The sequence below is a fragment of the Syngnathus typhle genome, linkage group LG7 (assembly GCF_033458585.1).
Source record: "Syngnathus typhle isolate RoL2023-S1 ecotype Sweden linkage group LG7, RoL_Styp_1.0, whole genome shotgun sequence".
In the NCBI taxonomy this organism is placed as follows: Eukaryota; Metazoa; Chordata; class Actinopteri; order Syngnathiformes; family Syngnathidae; genus Syngnathus; species Syngnathus typhle.
This window is the reverse complement of record NC_083744.1, coordinates 4589604-4611211: the sequence shown is the minus strand read 5'-3', so window position 1 is coordinate 4611211 and position 21608 is coordinate 4589604. Positions and strand designations below refer to the sequence as shown.

The 21608-nt window shown below is 40.8% G+C and overlaps 2 protein-coding genes across 5 annotated transcripts; both read left to right on the top strand.

The window, feature by feature from the left end:
* Positions 1 to 1464: 1464 nt before the first annotated feature.
* Positions 1465 to 7775, top strand: LOC133156937 (p53-induced death domain-containing protein 1-like). Of its 2 annotated transcripts, XM_061283063.1 has the most exons (14): positions 1466 to 2394; positions 2938 to 3351; positions 3441 to 3642; positions 3728 to 3929; positions 4000 to 4149; positions 4229 to 4402; positions 4488 to 4635; positions 4805 to 4940; positions 5008 to 5158; positions 5275 to 5398; positions 5472 to 5587; positions 5823 to 5930; positions 6021 to 6217; positions 7121 to 7775. In XM_061283063.1, the coding sequence occupies exons 1-14, from the start codon at positions 1866 to 1868 to the stop codon at positions 7356 to 7358; spliced, it is 2889 nt and encodes a 962-aa protein (XP_061139047.1). In that variant the 5' UTR covers positions 1466 to 1865; the 3' UTR covers positions 7359 to 7775. The 2 variants fall into 2 exon arrangements, with proteins under 2 accessions (XP_061139048.1, XP_061139047.1); XM_061283064.1 differs by lacking the exon at positions 5823 to 5930 and having other exon boundaries at positions 1465 to 2394.
* LOC133156938 (mitochondrial glutamate carrier 1-like) lies at positions 7237 to 21273 on the top strand. 3 transcript variants are annotated; one of them, XM_061283067.1, is made up of 11 exons: positions 7921 to 8234; positions 14133 to 14258; positions 14339 to 14464; positions 14540 to 14595; positions 15110 to 15200; positions 15639 to 15693; positions 16217 to 16277; positions 16927 to 17071; positions 17144 to 17298; positions 17374 to 17449; positions 17531 to 21273. In XM_061283067.1, the coding sequence occupies exons 2-11, from the start codon at positions 14239 to 14241 to the stop codon at positions 17682 to 17684; spliced, it is 939 nt and encodes a 312-aa protein (XP_061139051.1). In that variant the 5' UTR covers positions 7921 to 8234; positions 14133 to 14238; the 3' UTR covers positions 17685 to 21273. The 3 variants fall into 3 exon arrangements, with proteins under 3 accessions (XP_061139050.1, XP_061139051.1, XP_061139049.1); XM_061283066.1 differs by lacking the exon at positions 7921 to 8234 and adding an exon at positions 7237 to 7379 and having other exon boundaries at positions 14339 to 14595; XM_061283065.1 differs by having other exon boundaries at positions 14339 to 14595.
* The last annotated feature ends 335 nt before the right edge of the window (positions 21274 to 21608 follow it).

Below are 21608 nucleotides of genomic sequence, written 5' to 3'. Positions count from 1 at the left end.
GCGGGCACTGTAACTTCAGTGGCCTCTCACAATTGAGAACGCGAATGACGTTGACGAATCAAAATTGACGTGTTAACCTTGTGACCAATTACAAGCCGCGGCGTTGTCGCCCAAGTGAATGCGATTATGATAGGACGATTTGCACAGTAAACAAACGTCACGTGAGATTGTAGTTTTAGTTTTGTATTTTTTTGCCGATTGTATTTGACGATGTGTTTTCATAATTTATATATTCTCCTAATTATTGACATTGGCTGATGTAATGACAGTTAACTCCATATACATTAGAGATATACATTCCCAACTTTTATTGAGTCAAGGCACCATTAAAAAAATCTCACCACTAACAAAAACGTCACAAAAAGTATTACTGGAATAATGACGATCTCGTTGTAATTTACACACAAACGTACTGACGTAGTGTGCAATATGGACCTGTTTAATTAAACAGATATGATGTAATCACCAGAAAGATTATCTTGTGTACAGATTTATTGTGCCCTCTGCTCTTAATTCATTTTTAATTGTTTTGCCTGTCGCTATACGTCAACGGCATGAATATAGGTCAACAATGAATAAGTAAAAATTGGGTTAGGGTTAGGGTCACACGGCACCTCTGATGATCTCTCACCCCGATTGTGAATGACTACAATACAATTAACAACATTCTTCTACGACCCATAATCTAGGTGTATTTTTTATATTTGTGGAGAATATTTAGTTTTGACTTTGTTGTCATGGCAACGATGATACCCCGTGCTGGAAAACATATTATAGGAACATGTACAAATAGGACCGTGACCCCTTGAATTGGTCTCAAAGTCACTGGGAAAGCCTGTTTCACAACAAGTAGTGTCGAAATTCAGAATCCCATGCATTCTTGGAGAATGTCATCCTTGTATTACTAGTTGTTTTGAATGATGTTTTTCTGAGATGTTCCTTTCAGAATGTTCTTGAGCAGTGATTGTAGTGACAACATGATTCTTCAGAGAGGATATTCTCTTGTGCAACTACTTCAGAAGATAGTAAAAAAATGTGTATTGATTGTGGAAAGACAAAACAAGATTATATTTGACTAGAAGATCCACATTGTCAACATAGTTTTTATCCATTCTGTATTACATGAAGTTTTATGACAATTTGCATTTGAACATTTCGTGATTATATACCGTCCGTCTCTATCCAACTACTATTTATCAATTTCATGACTCACGATACAGTACTTATACGTATACAATATGAAAGGGGAAGTAAACAGCGCCCCCGGCTGGCTGATAGCAATATACCCAGCGTCAGTGCGTAGTTGCACTTGTACTACTTAATCCCGCCTTCGGTTGAAACCTTCGCGGCACCCACCAAGAGACGTTCGTTTTGTTTCCACAAGAGCCAGAGGGGCGGAGATTGTCGCGTTTGAATTGAAAATCCACGTTGTAATCTTCTGCCGCTACTCGACTGTATCCAAAACGAACATAGTTCAAAGTGACGTAGGACGTTTCACTTTCTGACCCAGTTGAATTTAAGGAAGTCCAAATCGTGTCAGAGAAGAGTCTTTCTTCAAATTAGGGAACTTTAGGATAACAATAATAAGATAAGAACACCTATATTGTAAAACGAATCGCGATATTAAAAGACCACCAAGTCATAGACTCACGGCTAAAGTTCAGGTTTACAGTACAGGGTACTGTATAGTGAGTATAAGCGATAGCTACCATTGGCTTATTTTAAGAACGGGTATCATATATTTTCTCAGTATTTTATCTCTTGTTCACTTTACTCACACTAAACATGTCTGGACTTGTTCCACGTATATGAAGCAGATAAGAAAACGCGGCCACATCACTTGACTTTTGCTCACAGTCAACTTAATGGAAAAAAGTAGCGAGGAAGAGAAAACCAACGATGAAGATGGAGATAAACCTGTTGATTGTAGATTAGAAGATGAAGATGTAGTGACATCTACGTCTCGATGTGGGGAAGCAGACTGTTCTGAGATTTTAGGGAAGGAATTGCAACGGGTGTGCAATGAGCAGCTGGAATTGGAGAGGACACCCGGAGTGCAAAGACAAAATGATGAGAGAGATGCTGCCTCCTGCTTCATGGACACCTGCAATCCTTCCATATCCAGCCTTTCGTCATCATCGTCCTCCTCTATGTTGTTTCTCACACCACCCTTACCTCCTTCTGTGGAGCTCTCAGCTGTCTTGACTGATACCAGGCTGACCTTGGATGTCTACCTGGGAGGAGCAGCTGCACTGCCGCTGCTATGGGGTTCCATTCCAGGACACCTCCGGAGGCTCCGTTATTTGCGACTTGGTTCTGAGGATAAAAGCGCCCTGGATGGTGCCCTGAGTGTCCTTCCGCATTTGACAGGACTACGTTCGCTTGCCATACGAGGTACTTAAAGTATATTTCTCACACATTTAATGCTACAGATACGCTCCAATGTAGAACACAAGGTGACCCCAAGTAGACAAAATTAATGACTGCAATAAATAAATATCATATACACTACCGTTCAAAAGTTTGGGGTCACAAAATTGTTTGGGCGACCCCAAACTTTTGAACGGTAGTGTATATATTTATTTAGATATTTATTTATAGATTATATATATAATCTCCTGTGTAAAAAATCTTATAATATACATGTATAATTATATTCATAGATTATATATAATCTTATACAAATATAAAATATAATTTATAATATTTAATTCATAATATTTTATTATAATAATATTTACACTACCGTTCAAAAGTTTGGGGTCACCCAAACAATTTTGTGACCCCAAACTTTTGAACGGTAGTGTAAATAATAATATAATACTTATATAAATAATAGAAATAAATAAATAGTAAATAAATGACCACTACTTTTACTTTCAAATTATAATTTCAAAACAATTTACCTCATTTACCTCTGTTTTTCTCTCTTTTAAGGACACTGTTTTTATGATGCACAAGGAAATCCCTTGCCTGGCCTCCTCACCACTTTGCCCACATCCCTTGTCTCGCTCTCCCTCCTGGTGCACGTGGATCTCTCCTTCAACCAGCTCTCCGTCTTTCCATCATGTCTTCTCAGCTTACCTGCGTTGTCCGCCTTGCTCCTGTGTCACAACCGCTTTTCGGAACTTTCCACTGATATTGGCCAGCTGTCCAGCCTCACCTATCTGTCCCTCATTGGAAACAAGCTGGTTTCCCTGCCTGCGAGTTTAGGCCAGCTGAAAGAGCTACAGACACTGGATGTCTCAGATAACCTCCTTGAGGAGCTGCCCGATGAAATTGGTTCTTTGGGAGAGCTTGTTAATTTTGAACTTTCCCACAACAAACTGAAGAGGCTACCGGACACGATGGGTATGAGTAATGATTTGGTGTGTTCACGAATGTGTGAGGCAAATGAAAATGCTAACCAGATGAAATCACTTGTTCTTGGCTGTGCCCAGGCTCGCTCCGTTCCCTGAGGGAGCTTGTCATCTTTAGCAATGACCTCCGCTTCTTACCATCCTGCCTGAATGATTTGCCGTTGCTGAAAATGGATGTTCGAGATAATCCTTTGGGGCGACCGCCGACACCTCCACCTGTTTTCTCACCAGATGAAGGACAACCAAACATTCCTGAGTTGCATCTACTATTCAACCAGCACAGGTAAACATGTTTATTTTCTAATTTTATCTTTGTTTGTCATTTTTCCTAACATATGACAATAAACACAATTTCGCTCCTTTGACAGTTTTAGTGTTACGTCTTCTGGATGTCATGTGTTTCTCCCAGGGGGGACGCAGCTGCTGTTCCCCCCAGGGTGCCTGCAGTCGCCGACAACTCTGGAGTGGGCAGAGAGAAGACCACAACGAAAATGGGTGTTGCTGGGGGAGCATGACATTCTCCTCAGTCGTCCACTGGAACTTCGTCCTCATGGCGTTTCATTTCTTAAGGTGCTGCACTTTGAAATGCGTTGCGCTTAATCCAAAATATTCTGTATGTCGAGACTCAACTTTCTTGCAGCCGGTCGAGGTGTGCATTGCACATCACCGCAAAAAATGGAAGGAGGTGGTGGTGCGCAAGTATGACGGAACCTCGTGGCACACTTTGCCTACTTCTCTCAGGAAAGGAAGTGAAAGACACAGCATTCACTCTTTGGAGCGTCCAGCCAGAGTAAATCAATATCACATACTCTACTAACCATTGTTTGAAACAAATATTGTTATAGTAAATTTGTTGTGTTTCTGTGTAGCTGGCTTGTTGTTCCGTGAGCCAGTTTTCCTGGTTCATCGTGATAGCCCGTCCAGTGACGGACAGCTGCTCAGTTTCCCCAGCAGGAGCCCTGTTAGTGTCCAGTGCTCACCCTGGAGTCAAGCTCAACTTCCCCCCAGACTCCACCAGTCAAACCCGCACCATAACTTTACAGGTAGTCACTGATTGTGTATTATATACTGTCTGCAAGATATACACGGTGGGAAAAGTCAAACACTGGATCATTTCCGCTGGCGTAGGTGCTGCAGGTGTCAGTGTCAGAAGTACAGGTGTTGTGCGGTGATCCACAAGCTAGTGTCAGTCCTCTCCTCTGCCTCTCACAAACTCCCAGCATGCATTTCCTGCAGCCAGTCAAAGTTCAAGTTCCACTGCCGCCAGGGGTCACAGGTGCGATCACGTTTTAGATGGTTTTGTTTATTTCTTATTTTGTGTACAATTTCTACGCATGGTTTAAAAAATACACAGTACTGTGCAAATGGTTTATGTGCTCGTTTTCCTTTAATTATTTATTACGTTGACTATTTCTTTTCCATATTGATGTTGGGTTTGTCTCCAGGTCACACAATTGACAAATCGTGTTTGTATCTGCTGCGCGGAGACTCCACTGCCCAAACTTGGACAGACATCACACCACAAGTGTCTCTCTATGTTACGCACTTGTACGCCATTTTCTACATTACACATTTCTCCTGGTAAGTATCTAATGAAAGCTGGACCTTTTGAACATTTTAGCGTTACAACTTCTGTTCATGATCACAGGTACTGGTTGTGGTACAAGACTCAGAGTTGTGTTGGTGGCATGGTTAGAAAGGTGTACCAAAGGCTAAAGCAGTTTAAAGTCCAGTTCATGGCTCTCCAGCGGAAAACGGATCCTTCACAAGTCCTGCTGCAGTGTTTACCAGCTAACAAGGTGGGTGTTTGGATGGCAGTAAAATGAAAACACCGCTGCTGTTTCGCTAACGTCCCCTGCGACTCGGAATGGCCCGTGAGAAGAAAACTCACATTGGTTAGTTCATTCCTTTGCAGGTGGAAGACAGAGTGCAGTCACTGTCAGAACAGTACGAGGGACCCCAGCCTTCAGACCTGTGTGACCTTCTGGAAGGAGAGCAGTTCTTTGCCGGCTTTGAAAGAGGTTTAGATATCTGCACAGGTCAGAAGTCTTATTTTATTAACAAGTCAATATTTTGGCAGCTCAGGTTTTGTTGGTTTCCTGCTCTCACCAGACAGACCAGACTGTGTCGAGGGAAGACTGTGTTTTGTGTTTTACTCCAGTCTGAAGAATTTGAAGGAAGTTTACATCTCTCCTGCAAAGGGCCTCCAGGGTCCAGTGAGAGGAGAAGTATGACATTTTTCTCAATCACCACAGCGGCTAAAAATGTACAACGCATGAACGTTTATAAAAGGCAATTTCCAATCCCAAAAGCTCTTTTGATGAATATGATTTTTCTCTCTTTTTTTAATTACAGGATAAATGCCCACCTTGTATTTTAAGATTCACTTATTGTTAATCATGTTGAAAGGATGAAGATGCTATTCGAAGTAAGATCAGCCTGACAGTGACTCCTATTCCACAGGTTTCTTTTTACAGAGGCGAGATTCCCAGTAGTTTACCAAAGGAAATAGTGAGCAAGAGGAAAGGACATGACAGCCAATGGCTTGCAACTTTACCGCTAAGACTTCCTGTCAGTTGCAAACCTGTTTTCAGTTGACACATACCCCCCCCCCCCCCACACACACACACAATTTTACGTGCCTTTCTGCTGTTTTGCCAGGCGCTAGGTGCCGACAACAAGTACATAACTGAAGAATTCCAGCTTCCTCCTTTGAATCTCGGAGACCCCGAGAGTGGCTACCTGACAGAAGCCAATCTGCTCTCCATCTCACTCCAGATTGGACAGGATTGGCGCGTTATTGGCATCAATCTTGGCTTAAGCTACCAGGAGTTAGACCGCATTCAATATAAATACAGGTTTGTATTGGCAAACAAACAAATCTCCTGCAATGTCAATCCAATCATATTGGAAATATAAATATGGATTTATTTGACTGAATTGCTTTCATTTGCAAAACGAAAGGAAATACAAAATATACACTAGTATTGATGCAGATCATTAATTATTACTACATCTCAAATAATAAGTTTAAATGAGTTTACAGTTTATCTGAGCCCCTTAATGTTTAAAAACATGGAGTCATAATAAAATAGACATTTTTAAAAGCAGGATAAACGTAAAATAGTATAACAGTGATTTTTGTTTCTGTGTAAGTGCAGCTAAACAAAAGCAAGATATTGAGTGAGATGACTGCAGTGGGAGAGAAATGGTTGAGAATTTTGATCGTTTTAATCTGCGCTGTTCGGTGCTATGAAGCCATCTGGGACATTGCAGGAGATTACACACACAGTCTGATGCTCATCTCCCCCCACCACCACCACCCCCTGCGTGCTCCTCATGCTCGTATGAAACATCCTGCAGGCGTACAAGCAAAGCTAACAGCTCTAATGTCAGGGCTTTCATGGTGGTTAATGTTATTTTCATAATAGATGGATTTAAGATGCCTTTTATGAGACAGGTGATTTTTTTTATGGTTCTATAGGATGTATTTGCTTTCCTGGTGTATACTTGGTGATTAGCATAATCAATATTTACAAAATAGTTCAGCACATGGTGTAAATTATGGTCATAAAATGATAAATGTGGTGCCTTGATGTCACAGTGTTTCAATATAATTTTGCCCAAAGCACTTTCCAATGTTTTCATCACGCACACATTTTTCACAAACAGGTGGTGGCTAAATACTGCATCACTGTAGTATGGAGGTTCATTAACTACTGAGGTCGAATATACGTGTGACATTCTGCTCTTCTCACCAGGGACAATCTTGGAGCTCTGGTGCTGGACATGCTCTTTCACTGGGCCCAAGGACAGAAGAGCGCCGGGCCTGGGGCGGTGTCCCGGTTGAAGGCGGCCATGATTGAGAGTGACAGGAGAGACATTGCAGATGAGCTCGAAGACATAGTCAGTCTGGGAAAGCAAAAGTACACCGAGTCACTGAGGAGAGTGGGACTGGAGGCGGGGAGGAGCAGTCCTTTCTGTGAAAGCCAGCAGTAGAGAAGTTCTCACTGGGTGCAGGTGGCTTTTCTGTTTATTTGTCCTATTTTACACAACCACAGTATGCACTACATTGGATTTGTTTTATCTAACCTACCAACAGTTCACTTAAAAAAATTATCAACTCAAAGAGATTTTAATTATGTTGTCAAACCTTTGAATTTGGATCCTCTTGGTTTCTATCTGATAAGATTACAGGGAGGTAGTTTAGCAAACACTAAATGTTGCTAAGCTTTCACTCACTTTTGACTCAGAAAGTTCACAAAGTGTTTTTTACTTGTCACAAAAATCATTTTAGCTCTGTGTTGCTCATGCAACAGAATGCTCATTTAGAATTGATACATTTCTATCCTTTTTATTGTGTGAATAGAACCAACTGCTCTGGAAATATTAATTAAATGTCACATCCTGGGCTGACATTGCCTTCTATTAATTACATAATAGTTAGTTCAGGGGGTACCCCATGAGAGTCCCATCCAAATTCCTCTGCTGGCCACTATATGCTTTTATTTTGCTTATTTAATGACTAAGACGACTTACAAGACTACATATTTATTGAAGTTAACGTGGCTTCCTGCACTGCTTTTCAAGGTCACTCTATTCCCATCCCCCAGCTCCTACACCTTTTTCTTATTATTCACGTGCAAAACGCGTGTAGTTCATCCATAAAACCACTAGAGGACCCCTCTTTACGTCCCACCCTCCTCCCTCCATCCCCACTTTACTCCCACCTCCTCTTCCTTGGTTCCCGGTGCTTAGATGCTCGTAAGACCGGTGTTTAATCGCTCCGTCAGCCTAAAACATTCACATTGTATAAGGTTTTTATTTGACCATCTGCGCCGGAGAAAGACGGGTTAACGGGAGCAGATATTTGTGGTATGTATTTAAACGCTGTTTTATTTTTTGTGTGCATACGTGGCTCTTCGAGGCGCATAAATATCGGAGATTTCGAATCGACATGCATGCTTAATGCATTTAAAAAAATTGACGCGACTGTCAAATGCATAGAAAATGTGCAGACGTGAGCGCGCTAAGCTTCGCGAGAACCGGCGAACCTTTCGTTTGTAATAGGAAGCGATACAACCTCACCGTTATATGGCATGTCATTTAAAAAGCTGCGTGAGGGGGAGGCAAAACCTACATCGGAACGATTCTGATGCGTTATTACCACATATTCCACATATGCATCGGACAGGTGTTGCTGTCCGCTTTGTGCTGAATGCATTCTAATATACATTTTTATTATTTCCTTGAGGTATGTACTGGACCACCGCGGTCGTTATGCCGGCTTCCGCACCTCTCTAGACGCGGCTCATGTGTGCGGGAAGACAGCTTGCTAGGAGTGGATCTTCTCCTCTCTCATTGATGCTGTCATATTATCATTAATGGGTCATTGTCGCTGATTTTGGTGACTGTACTCTTAACTACACCAGTGATGAAGAATCAGCAAAATTGACTGCTGAGTAAAGAGGTCATGCAAATCTGAGGGATTTAATAATTGTCGGTTTTAGTAGGCCACCAATGTAGCCCCACCACCAGTTTTGGCTTATGGTTTATACGAGGCTTGCCGGCCCAGGAAAATATTCCTGCAGCCATGAAATTATTGATGAGCCAGACCATTCTTGGTGTAGGGTGGCATCCTGTACGTCCTGATATGAAGTCTCATGCACCATTTGTCCTTCGTTGCATGTTTTTTCTTCCTTTAATCTGTACGCAACAAGCTCAGATCCTCCAGGGAAAGACTTTGAATGTCACTCCGACAGTATGTGTTTTCAATGGCTTGCTGTTCTTCTCTTACCGTGTGAAAGTCATTGAGGTCATTCGGGGTTTCTACTGTCAAAGTGAAACCAGATGCTTCAATGGTGCTTATTGTGTGGTTTTTGTGTGTGTGTGTGTTTTTTAGGCAGGCTCATTTACAATGCTTTTGTTATTTCATATCCATGCTGTTGGGAAGCAGAGAGGCAGGCAAACCCAAGGGTCACAAGGGATGCTACTATGTATGCTGTCAGGAGAGGCTGCCATGAAGGTGTTATTTTTTAGTCATTGCAGTGGGCTCAAACAAGTACATGGCACTTGTGCAGAAAAACAGTTGCTGTAGCTAGTTCACCACTCACTTGCACGAAGAGGGAGATTGCAATGGTTTATAATCCTCATGCTGGAGGCAAGCGGGAATAGTAATCAGATTTATCCGTGACACTGCATCGTTCATCCCTTGTTTCTGCAGTGCTATCCAAAAATAGATGACGTTTGAAAAACCGCCACAAAAACAAGCGTAATATGTCCTGGCTAAGCTTTCAAATAAATGCTAAATGAGAGCTGTAAAATGTACGCCTACGACTAAAACGTCAATAACCGCAAAAACACATGGAATGAAAAGAACACCAACCCATCAAGTATGCGCCACTTTTCAGAAGCTAATGGTTTTTAGCTAAAGCTAATCTGCGCATTAACAATATACTGCAGGGCCATCACGCAAAGAACTTGGACCCAGTCCATATAGCTCTTTTAATCAGATTCAGGTATTTGACTAAATAAATTTCCAATAACTGATGAATTGGTCAGTTAATTTAAAAAAAATTGTTTGTTTAACTTAATAACAGCGAAAATAATTGGCAAAAATTCGATGTCTTGCTTGACTGCAAAAAGTCAAAGAAAAAGCGAAACATTTCAGTTAATCGCTTGATGTTCTGAATTCTCACGAGATCTGCTCATGACAGCTCAAAGTCCTGTGTGAGGTTCCACTATAATCGTTAATGAGAAACATCAGATCTCCAGACGTGATTGAGGACATTATGAAGTTATTTGATAAAATGTTGCTTCATCAAATGATCACAGAAATATCTCTGACACTTTTTCAAAAATATTTATATTTTGATTATTGTCGTTGTTGTTCAAGCACCCATTCTACGCTTTTGTTTTTTTACTGCTTCTGTTGAGGTTTTGTGTCGGGGCACACTCACATGACGACCTCAGTGCAGGGCCACTTCCTGTAATGATTCACCAAGTGACACTGTCAATGAGTGAGGGTCCTATTCCAGTATTTGTCACACAAGGACTGAAAAGCAGCCAAGGAGGTGTGACGCACGAAGTACGCTGATTTGAATGAGTGGAAAGAATTTGCCTTGTAAACTAACTTGGAAGTTATTCTGGCTCCAGATTTTAAAACTATTACTGTGTGTCTTTTTAGTGAGAGCACTACTGTGCATGATTTATAGCAGATCAAATCAAGCAACAGTGCTGTGTCATCACTTTTTACTTGTCTTATCTGCACCGCCCTTGCGTCTTGTAGGAAGTACATTTCTAAATATGCATTCTAACATTCTTATCAGTTGGCTCAGTGAATTTGCAAATCTATGCTACATTGCAGTAAATGTCATTTCAACGTTTTTAAAGTAACTCCTGACATTGGCGATAAATTCTCCCACATGACTTATCACTTAATTTTCAAGCATGTAAATGACCACCCGTGTATTTTGACCAATGTCTTATTACATTTTTTTTTTCTTGTTTCCTGGCACTGTCGTTGAGCGAAGCAATATTTATGGGCTGATTGTTGAAATGATGAACAAGGGTCACAGCCCAAGCTGTTATCTGCCAGACTCAGTGGGCACACTCACCGGATTTATTGAACGTGTCCAATGGGCGCTTAAAGTGCCCGAGTTCAAGGTTCTGTAGCAGAGACTATTTTCACAATCACTTCGACTAATTGTTTACTCATCAGTGCTTACAGCTGCTGGACCAACTTTAATATATTTATGTTGGGGTCAGCGTTTAACTCCTAACATGATTTCCATCAATGCATAACATTCCTATAATGCTTATTGACTGGAAAATGACTATGTACAGTTTCACTCCAGTCCTGCAGGTGGCAGTAGCGTGCATTGCAAAGTAGATGGCAATTTCCGCACACCAGCTTATTATTTTTGTTTTATTGTGTCTTTGCCCCTACCTGGCCGTTGTGCAACCAGACGGGAATATTCTGTGGATTGGGAAGTAATTCTAGCCTCAGTTTGTTCCCAAAAGGAATTTATCTTGGTATTTGGTTGGCTAGTGATGGCACTTTGCAGACTGAGGCCCCTTGTCTCATTCACACAGACTCTGTTTGTCGTGACGGCAAAGCCAGGCAGAAAGACTGGAGGTCAAATAACTAACGTGCTGATGCGACAGCGTAGTCTAGTGCGCTGATGGACTACATTGGACAAGTTTAGCTGTGGGCATGGCAAAAAAAAAATGGGCAATGCTTGTTTTTTGGGTGACTCACAGAAGTGTGTACAAAACGGTTATACTCAGAAATATGAAGTACAGTTTATGTAAAGCATGCTAAAGTGAGAACAACATGGATGAGTGCGGTTACGCTAGTTAGTATTCATTTAAAGAGCAGGCATTCAGCAAACACGGTATTCATTTAATTACATATTTGCTCATGATGGTGGTTGTAGATGGCATTATTGTATTCTTGTGTCACAAAAATTTGTTTTTCTATCATTACCAAATTGATCACAACTGTTAGTGATGTCACAATGCAATCAAAATCAAGTATAAAAATCAGCAAGCCAATACACTTTTCACAAATTACAAATTGAAAGCAAATATATCTTTGAAATATGCTTTCTCACTCGTGTAATGTTTGTTTGCCCAAAACAAATAATTGTTTTGTAAACAATGCCACTGGGCTTGCCTGGTTCAAGTTCATGTCCGGGAAAAGTTCACAAACAACATGACTTCACTAGCTTTTGCTATTGGCCATAACTATGTAAACAAGTAGAAAATCTGCTGTATGTATTACCGTGTTTCTCCATGCAAAATGCGCCCCCGTGCATAATACGCACCCTAAAAATGGCATGTCGATGCTGGAAAAAAGCCTGTACCCATGTATAATACGCACCAAAATTTTGACTCTTACTTAAGCCCGTAAACGTAAAATTATTTCAGAAAAAAAGATCATCTTTGGGAACAACTGGATGTTATTCTGCCGGTCAGTATCACTGCGCATGCGCTAGCAAACTCGATAGCGAAGAAATGTTTCGGATTTGTGTAGGGTACATTGTGACAGCAAACGAGCAGGTGATCGAGCAAGCGTCTGATACGAGAGCATTGTGTTCGTATGGAGCGTGTTTGAAGTGAACAGCAGAGAAGAAAAGAACAAGGCAAAGTGTTGTGAAATAAAATATGACCTGTAATACGCATTTAGGTAGAGAACTGAACTCTCGCTCTTTAGTATATAGTGTCTTGCGCATCCGTTCTGCGCACCTGTAATGGCGGCCTCCGTATGATATCCGGTTTGCGATGGAGATTAAAAACCAAACAATATTTGACAATAACACACCATCAAGGATTGCACCATCGCATCAAACGATGTGTGTTGGGCAGGATGGCTGAATGCGATGCGCGATTGACAACAAACAAGAAGAAAGGTGTGATTTCAAGTTTTATTTCGAGGGAGATTTTCTTCACGAATTGTTGTACCCATGCATAATGCGCACCCCAGATTTTAGGACAAGAAATTAGTTAAATTTTGCGCACTATGCATGGAAAATCACGGTAGTTTTTAAAACGTGAATGTACGTAGTGGAATAAAACTGTTGGGTCTCCAAATTATTTTGGTTTAGAGTAAAAAGACCTTGTGAAATGTGAAAAGTTGCCTGGGGCAGTTTCCTGACCTCATCTGACCTCCAACTCCACAAACACACATAGTTCTTTCTCCACTTGTGGAGGAGCCCAGGGTGCCCTGGGGTTGTTTCAATCTATCAAAACACAACACACCAGACCACAGTTTCCCCCATCTTTTCTGCAATGGAAACATCTTTTCTCATTGTGCAATCTGTCCACGTGCTGAGCCTAATGATATTTGCTAATGTGGGGTAGACTCAAACAGAAACATCGCTCGGCAGGGTTGCGATTTGGAAAAGCTCAGTCGTGACTCGTGACTGACTGAGAGGCGCATTACTAGGAGGAGGCGGGCTTTGGGCTCTTGCAGAGGTGATTGGTGGATGCAGGGGGTGGGGGAACTTGAAAGTAGGGGGAGAGGAAGCATCAGTGAAGAACAGTTTCAAAAATAGGGAACAGCTTGACAACATCTGGCCTATTTAATGTGAGGGCTAAAAAAGATTCATTAAACCAGCGCAACAGCACAGCCAAGGTCATGGGGGAAAGATTTACAGGCGGCGGATACATGATACAGTTGAAAAGACACAATTATCTTTAACATGGCAACATACCTGACTAATCATGTGCTCTTTTTCTTGTTTTTGGCAGATTAATGTATTTAGTCAGTTTATACCTGGATTAAAACCACCCTTCTAATATTCAGAGCAGGCCAGATGATTGACCTTTGGGTAATCCAGTAAAAAATCCTGTAAAAAAATAATAAAATAGAATGAAATAGAATGAAATAAAATAAAATAAAATAAAATAAAATAAAATAAAATAAAATAAAATAAAATAAAATAAAATAAAATAAAATAAAATAAAATATATATATATATATATATATATATATATATATATATATATATATATATATATATATATATATATATATGATTGACCTTTGGATAAACCAGTAAAAAATCCTGTAAAAAAATAAAATAAAATAGACTAAAATAAAATAAAAAATAAATAAATATATATATATTAAAAAATATATATATAATATATATTTTATATATATAATATATATCATTTATATATTTTTTTACTGGATTTTTTTCTCACATGCCCACCTGTATTTCAAATCTACCGGTATTTCATTGAAATCTCCACATTTTCTTTCAGATATCCCCCAATTTGACCTACAAGTGCAAGAAGACAAAACAGGCTAAAAATCTGCCTTCAGAATTTATAGTCCCACTTGACAGTGAGGAGCCAGGGCTTCATATAAATGGCTGACAAGCAAATCAGGTAAGGTTGTGCTATCATGATAGCGACACTTTGGCCTTGTTTTCTTCTTGCTTATTCATGGTTTTGTTTTCTTCTACTAGTTTGCCTGCCAAATTGATCAATGGGGGTGTCGCTGGTCTAATTGGAGTCACCTGCGTGTTTCCCATCGACTTGGCCAAGACTCGCTTGCAAAACCAGCAAAATGGATCTCGCCTTTATACAAGCATGTATGTCTTATCCTCACACACAAGCGCTGACATCAGCGTAACGTCCGTCTGTTGTTTTTTTTTTTTGTATTTCAGGTCAGACTGCCTTATCAAGACCATCCGCTCAGAGGGATACTTTGGGATGTACAGGGGTAAGTTTGGACATTTAGGAAGACTGAGATAAGGATTGGGAAAGCAAGACGAGTCAAAGGACATAAAGTGCACTGACGGCCAAAGATAATTACAGTGGATCCTCTGAGGTCAAACGCAATCCATTTTGAAATGCTGTCTAACCTCTGATTAGTTGTAATTTAGCGTCGCTTATCCCATCTGTTCATTTTTTGCATTGAACGTGTCCTCATGGTTGAGTCAGCTAACCTATCCCAGCGATTGAGCATTTATTTTACACTATAAAAAATTTGACATTTGTTGCCATTAGTACCTCAAACTGTTTTGTTAAAATGCATTTCTTTCATTTAACAATTTATTGTAAATAATAAAAGAAAAAATACCAAAAAACACTATTCTAAATGACCTATTTATTTTGCAAAATAATTGCTCCATTTGTTATATTGCAATTAAATATGAGACTGAACTATTATTCTATTATTAATTTTTTTTTCCCCCTCTTTTCTTCCCCTTCAATCCACTTGGTCCACTTGCCAGGAGCGGCAGTGAATTTAACACTGGTCACACCAGAGAAAGCCATCAAATTGGCCGCCAATGACTTCTTCAGGCATCACCTCTCCAAGGATGGGTGAGGGATTAACACGCTTCTCAGTCACATAGTGATTATCACGTTTACTAACATGTAACGTGACACCTTAGCTCCCCCCTCTGCTCCTTTCATCATTACTGAGCTGCCTAATATTGCATAGCTACAATTTTGAGTATACTTGTATGCATGCATGACACCAGTCAATCAGTTCACTAGCTTTTTTTTTTGTCCCTCATGAGATAACGTGTCCCCATCTCCGTGGTGACATACATTCAGGCTGATGAATGATTGACTTAACTTGTCAATTATTTATCCTTGTGCGTGTTCGGCCTGTTGTGATGGCAGACGAACAGTCACAGGTGGTGGGAAAATCACTTTTAAACTCCAGAAATAAATCTTGACTTCTAACATTCACACTGCTGCATGACTGAGTGCCTTAAATTCTAAAATGACTTTATTTGCTTATTGTCTCTCCAGAAAGCTCACTTTGCTCAAAGAGATGCTGGCTGGGTGCGGCGCAGGCACTTGCCAGGTGAGTAATTGAGGTGGCGCTTGAATAGCAGCCTGCTGTTCTCCATCTGGAACTGCTGCCCCCTTGAGCGCTGCCAGTGTCGGAAGAACACCAAATCTTTGCCTCATTTGTCTGTGCCTGCAGCAACAATTAGTCTGCACCATATGTAGCCGAAGCTTGTTTTCGGGATCGGAATGTGAAGTGCTGTGATATGTGAGCTCTGTTTTGCTTGGCAACATCCACTGAGTGACTCAAAGGCCTTGCCCGTTGTCAATGAGGGCAAAGGCTTCGAACATGATTAGATTAAATAGAGTTCATCTTGGATTAAGATTGTAGCTGTTAACATGACCATCTCATTCTTAATCCAGTGAGTTAACTGCTTACTCCTGTTTGGATGAGAAAAGAAAACAATTTCTCGGTAGCTAACGTGAATGTGTAGTTTGAACAAAAAGCACGCAATTGGACGTGCAGGTTTATAACAATGATTGGAATTGCATTTTGTAAATCCAAAAACTTTTAACATGTAAACTCTGTTTTGTTTTAGGTTATTGTCACTACTCCTATGGAGATGTTGAAAATTCAGCTCCAAGACGCTGGACGTATTGGTAAGCGCACTTAAATGCACTCATTAGTGTAGATGCGTAAAATGGAGAAATAGCGACGCCATGTGGTCTTTTGAGGAATTTACAACTATAACCATCTTCGTTTCATACATTAAAAAACGTTAACCCAATTGTGTTTCACCATTCGACGTCATCTTGGGAGCTATTGTCAGAAAATGGATGAAAATTTAAATATTGTGTTGTTAGGTTCGTTCCCAGTTCTTTATCTTTAATGCTTGATATGCTAACAGTAATTACCAAGAGGCAGCCTTCACAGTTTAACTATTTAATGTATGCCAGAATGATCGATGCACAGCTGTGGAGCCCTTTCTGCGAGATGCGGAAGAAGGTCAAACTCCCAGCGCTAAGGTTCCTGCTCTTATACTACTCTGGGCCATCTTCCTGCAAGGAGGCGACTCTGCCTAGCTTGTGTGATAATGTGTGACCTTGTAGTCTTGACTGAGAGAGACTTCTAAATATGTACAAAGAGTGTCATAGAGAAGAAAAAGCTAATAAAGCAAGAGAAGGGTTACAGCGTTATAACGGCATAGCTCAAGCTACCTAGCTAATCACATGTGCCAAAGAGGCCTGTTCTAACTGTGTAATTGTTCCTTATGACTTAAATTGATTCATTGTTCCCTGTGCTGCTTAGCGGCTCAGAGGAAGCTGATGCCAGAGTCGGTGCCAGCAGGCACCGTGGAAGCCAAGTCGCCAACTGCCATGCAGCTCACCAGACAATTACTGAGTGAAAAAGGAATTGCTGGATTATACAAGGGTCTCGGCGCCACATTGCTCAGGTAAAACAAAGGTGGCACAGTCGTTTAAGCTTTACACATGCAAAGCATTTCACATCACCTTCTGCTTCGTAGGGACGTTCCTTTCTCCATCATCTACTTCCCTCTTTTTGCTAACCTGAACAACTATGGAAAGCGAGGCGCCGAAGGACCCGCTCCTTTTTACGTTTCCTTCATATCGGGCTGCTTAGCAGGGAGCACGGCCGCCGTGGCGGTCAACCCGGTCGACGGTGAGGAGCGTGCATCGTTGATATGACGTGAGTCATTCTGATATTCTGACCCCGACCGACTCTGTGCTTTCGCAGTCATAAAGACGAGACTTCAATCTTTGAACCGGGGGAGCACGGAGGACACGTACAGCGGAGTGACTGACTGCATCAGGTGACCTCATTGTGTCTTTACTGGCGCCGCTTACACGACATGACCGGCTTGCATAACGCATTGTCGTCATGGGCCTTCTAGGAAAATCTTGCGTAACGAGGGTCCGTCAGCATTCCTAAAGGGAGCCTACTGTCGAGCCTTGGTGATCGCGCCGCTCTTTGGCATCGCCCAGGTGGTCTACTTCTTGGGCGTGGGCGAGTATATTCTCAGCTTCTTGCCCAAAAGGGACAACTAGGAAGCACATCCTTCTCTGCCTTTCCTGCGTGAGGAGTCATCTCATTCTTACTGACCTTTATGTTTGTATTTTTGATGATCACGTGCTACGTTTTAGTTCAAATTTATTGTCTCGAATGTCCGAATCATGCAGGAGGGAACCTCCGTTTTGCTGCCAAGCTGCCTCTGTCGGCGCATATCAATTCTGAAATCAAGCCGCGAGCGTCAGCTGGAGTTTTTGAAGGAGGCTGAATTTGGAATTACACAATATGTCGTTTTATACTATGATTGTTGAACTTTCGGTGTAGACTGCTTGCCCTTGGTTGCTGCAGATTTGCAAGCTCCTCCTTACTTACACCTCTCCAAATCAAATAGACTAGCGACACATAAAAAAAATAGAATTACCTTAATGATAAGCACACATATCGGGATTTTTACTAACAAAGGCTCTTCAGGATATTTCCCAATGCTCGTGTTTGAAAACATAGCGCTGAAAAATATAAAGGGAACGCTACATGAATGAAAGATTCCACTGTAAAAAAATTTGTATGTTGAATTACATAAATTAATGATTTTTTTGACCGCCAAATAACATGATAAACATCCCTGGAAACTGAGATCATACACAAAAGTAGAAACACTCGATCACAGGCTGATCCAAGTTCAATGTTTCCGTAATACACTCTTGACTATGGCGCTGCTTACACAGCATACCCTCTGGCCATGGCGATTTTGCGTGGAGAATCTGCACTGCCTGAGCGACTCGTGTGGGCTGCAGATAAAGGCCTCAGGTATCTATACTTGCGGTGAGAGCACTGGAAGCAAATGGGCAAATATCCCGTTAGCACAACAGCAGCGAAGACTGATTTTCAATCGTCATGGCTAGCAAGTTCATGTCCCTTATGTGTGACTGACTTAGATAAAAATGTGTTCCCTTTTGCATTATTCTAATTGTGTAGTGCAGGGAATGTGTTGTGATACCAGCACACCCGACAAGCCACGACCCTTAAACCATACGACGACATTACCTCCTTTTTTTTTTTTTTTTTTAAGTAGATCAGATTCCTACCGATGCTTTCATAGTGACTCTACTGCTCACCTTGTCTCAAAGATCCTTCTGAGTATCTGTCACTTATCATGCAAGGCAGTTTCTAAATCATTGTTTACAGAATAGTTCAGTTGATGTTGATTTATGAAACTTATCCGAACTTGAATGAACTGGCAGGGCCCAAAGAGCCAATGACAAAGTTTTATCATGAAATCCCGAATCAAAACCAATGTTTTGTTTTGTTTACGTGCTTGTTTGCTTTAAGCTGCCCGGGAAAGCAGCCTGGTTTTATCTCAATGTTTGCATCGCACCTCCAAAACCCCTGCCGTTGTTTTATCTAACCGGAGATCAAGGTGACTTTAACGTCTTTTTAATCCAATCACATTCCGTCCGTTCTGGCGCCCACTTTGCTGTATTGTTGCACTGTAGATATATCTGATGCAACTTTTTAACGTGTACTCATCTGTGGGAGTAAGAACTATTTATCAAGTGTCCATTTCTATGGATGGTGCGGCACTGTATGTTTATGTGTTGTTGACGTGTCCACCTTGATTATATTATACATATGCAGATGCTATGAAGTCTATGCTTTAGGATGTATTGTTTTGTACATGATAGCTTTTTTTTTGTTGTTGCACACCTACCTCTCCTGCCTTTATCCATAACGTGGTGATTTTTTCGTTATGATGAATTAATGCAACAACCATCATTTTTGCTTACATGTGAATGGGCAAATGCAGTCAGGCATTCGCATGCTTGGAGGGGTCAGTTATTACATGGACCTTAAGCTGGATATCAAGGCAATTGAATAAATGCTAAGGGGCTTTCCATAAGTCTCATGAGTCTCAGCATTGTCTATTTGGATATAAATGACGCATCATGTAATGGTGATAGAACTATAATAAGCTGCAGGCGAGTAACCTTTGGCCTTGCTGAAATGAAGGGTCCGATGGATGAGGCCCGGCTGACTTGAAAGTATAAATGTAACAATCGGTCTTTCTGAACGCTGCTCCCTCCATTAAACGGCCGCGCCACGATGGACACGCCGTTAATGAAAGCGACCGAATCACATACAGGCAATTGTCAGCAGTTTTAAAGCGAAAGCCATAAGGTTGCGTTCGCCCGTAATGACTACAACGGCTGATCCACCCAAAAAAACATCTCGTGTAAGCTCATCATCGTAAATGACGCTTCCCTCAACATTCCAGCTTCTGTTTTCACCTCATGTATGCGGTTCCTGTGATTATGCCCGTTTTGAGTGCTGTCAATGATTTTCTTAAATCTCTGCCCTGTTTTATTTTTAGCTTTGACAATGTTGTGTAAGTCATCAAACTTTACTTATGCCACAAATTATTGCTGATCTTGTGAATTTGGTTATGTGAGTGCGTGTGTCCAGACAGTGTAGTGTTGTAGCTGATATGTAGTGGTTCGCTTTGCTTCTGTCTGTCACACTCTCGTGTCGTCCCTCTCTCCATGTGCAGAAGAATTGTAACACACCAAGGGGTCTATTTTTGTAGACGGCACATCTGCACAAAAGCGTGCAGAAGCCTTTGCTAATTTGGCAGACAAATCTCTGGCAAGATGGGCGAGGAGGGGTCTTTGATTGGCTATGAATGAAGTCGGCCTCTTCTACAAAATTTCATCAGAGTTTAATTGGTTGAAATTGGGCAAAAATGGGCAGATTTTTGCTGATTGGTTTTTTTTTTGTGTTCACATTAGCACAAGATAAAAAAAAAAGTCATTCGTAGCTTCATTTTCTAAGAGACCAGAAAATAAATTATTTCATTTATTGTATATTTTTCTTAAACTAATCTGCCGATTAATCGGGTGTTGGATTTTTTTTTTTTTTTTATTCTGCCAAATATTGGATTTGAATTTACGCCGATCACAAAAATGGACCCCTTGAGTGTATGACGACTGAGTGTTTTTTAAAGAAAGCACAAAGGAGGACTAAGGCACACAGGATCATATTTTGCTGACTGACCGTTCCAAAGGGTGTGTAGTCGACACACAGATTCAAATGTGAAATGTCTTAAAGTTCTTTTGAAATGAAGAATTTCTATTTACTGCGTTGAGGCAACAGAGGCCCGTGTGATGGTGTGCACTATGAGCTTTGATCCACAGAATATAAATATATATATTGCCTACATATTCTAAAATAATCAAATACAAGAATGTAACTTAGATAGTATTATAAGATGTATTTAGTGAATAATTCATCTAAAGATTTATCGCATTACACATGCACACAAAGCCAGCTCACTGATATGCAATAAGTAGAAGCGGCACATACTAGCAACAAAAATAAACTTATCCACCTTTTTAGGGTCCGGGCCCTTCTCACAAACTGTTCACTTCCTCCGAGAGGAATTGTGCATTATATAGCACTAAAAAAAAAAACACAGCAACAATTCCCAATCCTACCAATCTCTGTTTATCTTCATGTACGCTGATTGACACATGTTCTATGCATTGTTTACGATGCCATGGTTAAAAAAAAAAAAAAAGTTATAGTGTTTCCTGTCACGATTTGCTGTTCAATAAACTGACTGTACTTAAATCACTCAGGGTCATGTTTGTTTTTCCACGCATCTCAGGAGATGCTCACAAGGTTCTGCAGCTTTCTTACTCTGTTATTGTGTCCTTCTATTGTTTAGTTCAAAAGGGAGAGAGCATGTGAATGTGCACTATTTTCAAATACAAACCAATCATCTCCACCCACTTGCAAACGACTCACGGGTGCTTGAAATTTAAACCATCCATTTTGTATCACTCATTCAGGGTCAGGGGAAGCTTAAGTATCTCAGCTGGCTTTAGGTGACGGGCACAGAACTGCAATGTAGGAATTCACATAATATTTTCAGGCTATTATCAATGCATCCACTGCAATTCAATGAA